Source organism: Lathyrus oleraceus, chromosome 5, assembly GCF_024323335.1.
Source record: "Lathyrus oleraceus cultivar Zhongwan6 chromosome 5, CAAS_Psat_ZW6_1.0, whole genome shotgun sequence".
NCBI lineage: Eukaryota > Viridiplantae > Streptophyta > Magnoliopsida > Fabales > Fabaceae > Lathyrus > Lathyrus oleraceus.
Genome location: NC_066583.1, coordinates 37571935 through 37578674, shown reverse-complemented (window position 1 = coordinate 37578674; position 6740 = coordinate 37571935). Strand labels below are relative to the sequence as shown.

The window sequence follows — 6740 nt, the reverse complement described above, 5'->3', positions numbered from 1 at the left end:
GGGTATTGATTTAAGTATTATGGTATTTCAGGTAGCTATGAATCACCATTTTTGGAGAAACAAATGAATGCTCTTTGTGTAATTAATTGTATTATTCAAGACAAAATTAGTATACCATCATCCAAAGAGTTGACATTGAAGTTTAATTTACCATGAATATTTTAATGACCTATTTACAGTTTGATTGAAGTTGAACAACTCTGAAATTTGGTGTGAACGATTTATAAAAATGAACAACTTTAGAATTTGGTGTGAATGATTTATAAAATTTATGAATCAATGAACCGATTAAACCGGTTTGTTTTAACCTACAAACATATTAAACCGAACCCGATCAAACCGTATTAAATTTCAGTTAGAATTGAACCGAACAAATACATCTATGATATCAACCGGTTTGACATATTGTGCCCGAGTCCAATCCAAACCGACCGATGTCCAGCCCTACAACCTCACAAGTCACGAACAAATTAGAGGACGATTCAACAAACAACGAACAAAGGGCAGAAAATAGTCCTAGAGGTCAACTAAACTCCCCTCTTAAATAAGTTATCTCTGATTAGGAACCATCTTAGAGAAATTGTCATGAGAAAACTTTAACTTTAAAAGGAACGCAGTTACACCAAATAGACGAGAGAACTAACTCAATGGGGAAGATCTGATACCATCAGAGATTTGACGGACCAAAAGATACAAGTAACACTAAGTAAGCACTATCAATCTACCCCTACCCCGCTATTTATTGTTTGTGATGTAGATACACCTACCTTCTTTTGGAAAAAGGACTCTACAGCTTTAATTTGCAACACACATTTTCTTTTTTTATTAATGTAATTCACATACAATCAAAAATTAAATTTCATAATTTAATAGGGTACAAACAAATAGTGTTAGATAACACAAACATAGTTTTACACAAGAGATCAACCATTCCTTCATGGTTGCATGTGCTGATCTTTGCTGAGTTCAACCATGTTCTCAGTTCTCACAACAGCTGATTGTTTCCCTTTGTAACGTATAGCCACCATCAAATAAACTAAGAAATTGATAGCATTGATAACTGCCAGTATCCAATAGAACCCATCCAACTTGCTTTTATTAAGATCATTCCTTAACCATCCTTTCGCTTCTCCTCCAGTTGTAGCTATAATAATCTTAACTATCGCGGTACTCAACCAACTTCCGATTCCAATTGTACACAAAAACATCGCACTACTAATACTCTTCGTTCCGTCCGTTGCTTCGTCGTAGAAAAACTCCAACTGTCCCACATAGGTGAAAACCTCAGCTGCACCAACGAGAAAAAACTGAGGTACCAGCCAAAACACACTCATGCTGTGTAGCTGCGGGTGTTGTTCGCGTCTGGTTTTTTCAATCAATGCAGCTGAAGCCATAGCGATGATTGAGATGAAAAGGCCAACTCCCATTCTCTGTAACGACGTGATGCCACGGTGGTGGCCGGTAAACCTTTTGAGTACCGGGATTATGCATCGCTCGTAGAACGGAACAAGTATGAGACCGTTGATGGCACTGAAAACAGGAATAGAACCTGTTGGAATTTCGAAATTGTTACCTAGCTTCCGGTTCATGATGCTGGCTTGACTTGTAAAAAAGGTTGACATTTGAGCAAAAGAAATTGCAAGTGCAATTGTAGATGCCCACACCGGAAGGATTTTAACGAAAGATTTGAATTCTTCGACTTGTGTCACCGTGCATACACTCCATCTGTCTTTAATTGTGTCTTTTTCTGTTACAACCGCGGCTTTGTCGAAAAACCTGCAACATTAATTTGCTTCGGTATTAAATAATTGATGTATCTGATCTATATATATATATATATAGACTAGAATAACTTACTTGTATTGTAGAGTCCTTTGAAGCTTGCGAGCGCCAATAATATCCGAATGTGTGGTCTCGACCTCATAGAGATGAGTTTCATCTTTTACAACCACTCCTCTTTGATGATTCTTTACGGACGCTACAATAACCTGAAGAAATCTGGTAAAAGGGCTTCCCATTGGTTTTTGAAAACGATAATACTTAATACCGATAGCTAGAACAACGATAGACAAAATTGTAGTGACCGTCGGTATTCCGAAACCCCAACCCCATCCTACTCTGTCTTGAATATAAACCAATATTGTAATAGCAAGAAGTGCACCCATGTTGATGGCGAAGTAAAACCAGTTGAAGAATGAATACTTCATTACAACTTCTTTTTCATCTCCTTCGTCGAATTGATCAGCTCCGAAAGATGATACACATGGTTTGATTCCTCCTGTACCTAAAGCAACGAGGCCTAGCGCGACGTATAGGAATGACATTTGGTATTGGCTTGCTTCTTTGCTTTTTTGTGGGCGTAATGTGTCGACTGAGGCTGAAATTGTCAGCATGAACATTCCCTGTAACATAATTTAATTTACAAAAATAATAAACATCAATTTTTGTATTTTGAATTTATGTTCATTAGAATCCTTGGTCATTGTTTGGTTGGAGTTGGTCCATGTCATAGACATGGACCAACTACAGTCAAACAATAACTGTGAAAATATAATATAGTTACCACGGCATAGATGGAAGAGAAAACAATAATTGTTTTGAAACGACCCATATAAGCATCTGCTAGAAAGGCTCCAAGAAGAGTTAGCACATAAGCAGCTCCAATCCAGTCTGTGACATGAGTAGCAGAATCTGGAATCGTTTGATGCATTTCCACAACCAAGTAACGAATCATGTTCACTGCTATCGAAAAGAAAGCCAACCTCTCTATCACCTCGTTCACTGAAAAAAAAACAAAAACTCATCAAACATTGCAAACATTATATCTATCAACATTGTGATCCTATTCAATCATAATGCTGTGTTTCGTACTTATGATATACGGAGCAGCCTTCCATCCTCCCGTTGTTCGTTTATCAGCAACATTGCCATTTCGATCCACGCGATCATCGCTTACCATGAATTCCATCTCCTCCTGTTTCATACAATTTTACAAAAAAATTATGAAAATGATAAGGTTAAGGTTAATGACATGTATATAACTGTTATTGTTATTGTTTGTGAGAGGAAAAGTAACATGAAATGTGTATTTTATACTATGGTGTTAAAAGAGTGGAAAGAGTCATAACAATAAGGTTATGTATATTTGTTGTTGTTGATTCTTAAAGTATTGAACTATAATTGTTGTGTCGGCAGCGGCAGAAATATGGGTAACAAATGGAAGCGTTAGAAGCATGTTGGTGATAAATATTAATGGACAAATAAATTTGATAGTGACATTTTCAGTTTTGTTGTTAAACAGTAGTATATGTGAATATCACAAATGTTATATATGGTTGAAGTTAGACTTTAGATTACATCTGTCTCCTATTCTGGTAGAAAAAGAAAAAAAAAACATAATATCATTATTAGTTATATACTTATATGATATTATATGTTTTAGGTACATACATAATAAACAAACATAGTTATATGATATTATATAAAATTACTTTTTAGAAAAAAATTACATCTATTCTTTTAAAATTAATTTTAAAGCTAATAAATAATTATATTTAATAAATAATTAAAAATACTATAAAAAATTTAAAAGTAATCAAGTAATTTTATTAGTTTGATACTACTTCCACTTTTTCCTAAAACAAATACTTGTTAATGATTTATTAAAATAGAAAAGGTGAATTATACATTTATAAAAAAAATCAAAATGAATATTTTGGTAAATAATAATAAATCTTCTAAAAATTATATAAAAATTCATTTTAAAAGTGGTGAAATAAATTTAGTCTTTGTCTTCTAATATAATTCTTGATGGTTAAAAAAATCTGTATTCAATTTTTAATAAATTTTAAATTGAATTTCTTATTATAAAATTTCTATTTCTAAATTTCTGAACATATACTCTTAATGAACAATACTTTATAATTTATTATTTTTAACTAATTTTAACCTAACACTTATCGTTTTCTGACATGTACGTGACCATATTGAATGTGGCAGCCTGGCAGGTACAATGCTATTAGATGTAGAAGGAAAAAAATGAAGAAAATAATAATAATAATAATAATAATAAATGGTTTGATTTTATTATCTACTTGATTTTTCCATTGATTGGAATTCTACTAACTAAAATTTGTATCTGTTTTTTTAGTGGAGTTTTCACATGATAGATAGAAACCTGATTTCAATTTATTTATTTTGAATGATGAGAAATTACACTTTATACATTCATATAAAATTGATATAGAAGAGTATATGATACATGTAGCATCAACAAACATATAAATTATATGCTATTTGATTTTACCATGAAATCATATGAAAACAAATGGGAAGATGAATACTTACTGTGTATTTTTTGGATTCTGATCTTCTTGAGTGTTTGTTTCCACTCTAAAAGTGGCTATCTTTTCACTTGATCTTCTTATTTGTGAGAGAGTACTTTTAGTTTTTCTGATAGTGTGTCAAATACTTGTAGTTCTCTAAGTAAAAGTGTGTGAAATGCTTGTAGTTTTATAGCAGTACATTTGTATCTGAATTACAGCTTTTAGTATTTTTGGAAAAAATATTTAAGTTAAATGTTAATTTTTAGTAACATGTTTTTTTAATTGCACTACATAATTAATAATACTTTAATTATTTTAGATTTAAAATCTTTGATTGATAAAAAGAATATATCAATAAATAATATTTAAATAACAATATTATTCTTTTAAAAAAATTGATTTATAAATAAAAACAATTTGTTTAACTCAATTAATAGGGATACAATCGGTTCAGTTTAGACAATTATATAATACATGAATATCTCTATCGATTTGGTTCAATTCAATTTCTTAGTATTTTTAAAAAATTAAACCGAATTAAAATAGTTGATTTAGAATCATATAATCTATTCCATTATTTAGTTTTCAAACATTAATTGGTTATTGTATATTGAATTTGTTTAAGAAGTTTAATTGTTTGAGAAGTTTTCATTAATAGAAGAGTAAGACTTCAGTGAAAAGATAATTTATCCATTAAATAACATAATTAAAATTAGTCCACAATCATATTATATTCATATAAAAAAATAATATTATTGAAAAGTTTAAGGTGCAGCTTTGCCAAAAAAATCGTTGTTGATTCACTGTAGTTCGAAAGTCGATTTTATTTAATTCAGTATTTTTAAAAATTGAATCGAACCAAAGTAATTGATTTACTTTAGTTTAATTAATCAATTTACGATGTAATATTTTTTAAAACAATACATTCCTATAATTTAATTTATTATTTAGTTTTCAAACATTGGTTATTGTATATTTAATTTGTTTGAGAAGTTTTCATTAATAGAAGGGTAAGACTTTAGTGAAAAGATGATTTATACATTAAATAACATTATTAGAATTAGTCCATAATAGAATAAAAATATTTTTATTCATACCAAGCATAATATTTTTATTAAAAAGTTTCAGGGTAGCTTTTAGCATCCATAGTGGTCCCAAAATTTGTATATTTTACTGAAATGTGGTTTGGAAATTTCTGTATAATTAGACCGACAATAAATTTAATGGTATTCCATATACAATTACAAAGTACACAAGTGTATAGTTTAGTTTATAACTGAACTAAAAAAATCAGTTTTTTTCAAATGAGTTGTATTATCGATTTAATGATATTATTCTAGTTTCATTATTAATATTTCTTTATTTTAGGCAAGTAGACCCAAGAGGACCACCCAAAAATATAAATAAAAGCAAGAGGAAACAAGCAGGGAAACCAAACCCTCTAGTAAAATTTGAACTTAAACCTACACATAGTAGACCAAAACTTAACGGCAATGAAGAGAGACATAGAGTTGCAAGAGAGTATTGATCGGTCACCATTTCCATTGAATTCCCATCTTTGATCCGACATATTTTCATCACTTTGGTAAGATTTGTGGTTGTTTTTAGTTGTTTTACAGTCATTTTACATGTGTTGTTAGTTTATGATCGCATTGCATGTTGTTATACGTTTGTGTCCAAAAAGTCTCTTTTATGCTTCGATTTGGTAGTGTTGTTGTTACAGGTTGTTGCATAGGTTAAAAAGGGCTAATAGATGATAGTTGGATGCTCAGAAAGGCAAAAATATGAAGATACAACAGGTCAACACGGCCCTCCGTGTGCATCAACACGGCCCGTGTTGTTTGTCAGAAAAGGAGAGCTCAAAGAGGTAAAACAGAGGGTTAACACGGGCACCCGTGTGAATCCACACGGCTCGTGTTGATGCCTCTGTAGCTTGCTCAGAAAATGCACATTTTGAAGAGCACACACGGGCACCCGTGTGAATCCACACGGCCCGTGTTGATGGGCGCGGCTGAGAAACTCTATTTTTTGTCGTGTGGATCTATTCTGCTCATTAAGGGTAGTTTGGACTTTTTGCTGGGAAAAGATCCATCAGAAGCTATTAGAAGACTTGGGAGAGAAAGAGAGATGACACTTTTTGACGTATGAAAGAAAAGATTGCACTGAAAAGATAGCTACTACGGAGAATTTGAAGACGGCGAGATTCAAGGGCATCAACCATTGAAGATCAAAATCTCCTAATTCTTTGTAATGTTTAATTTTCACACTATGATTTCTTTGAATACTATAAGAGGCTAAATTCCCAATGTTAGGGGGTGGTCCTGATTTGATCGTATGTTATGAATTCGAACAAATGATTTCCTTATTACCATGTTACGTATTTCAATTCAATTGTGTGATGTTATTATGCTTTTG

General features: G+C 31.5%; 1 protein-coding gene across 4 annotated transcripts; it reads right to left on the bottom strand.

Annotated features, from left to right (window-relative positions):
• Positions 1-794: 794 nt before the first annotated feature.
• Positions 795-4512, bottom strand: LOC127084980 (protein NRT1/ PTR FAMILY 8.1). Of its 4 annotated transcripts, none has more exons than XM_051025521.1 (5): positions 4348-4512; positions 2872-2974; positions 2564-2781; positions 1858-2402; positions 795-1776 (listed from the first exon to the last, which is right to left on the bottom strand). In XM_051025521.1, exons 2-5 carry the CDS (start codon positions 2966-2968, stop codon positions 936-938), a joined length of 1701 nt encoding a protein of 566 aa, XP_050881478.1. In that variant the 5' UTR covers positions 2969-2974; positions 4348-4512; the 3' UTR covers positions 795-935. The 4 variants fall into 4 exon arrangements, with proteins under 4 accessions (XP_050881478.1, XP_050881479.1, XP_050881480.1 ...); XM_051025522.1 differs by lacking the exon at positions 4348-4512 and adding an exon at positions 3129-3284; XM_051025523.1 differs by lacking the exon at positions 4348-4512 and adding an exon at positions 3097-3115.
• Between the last annotated feature and the right edge of the window lie 2228 nt (positions 4513-6740).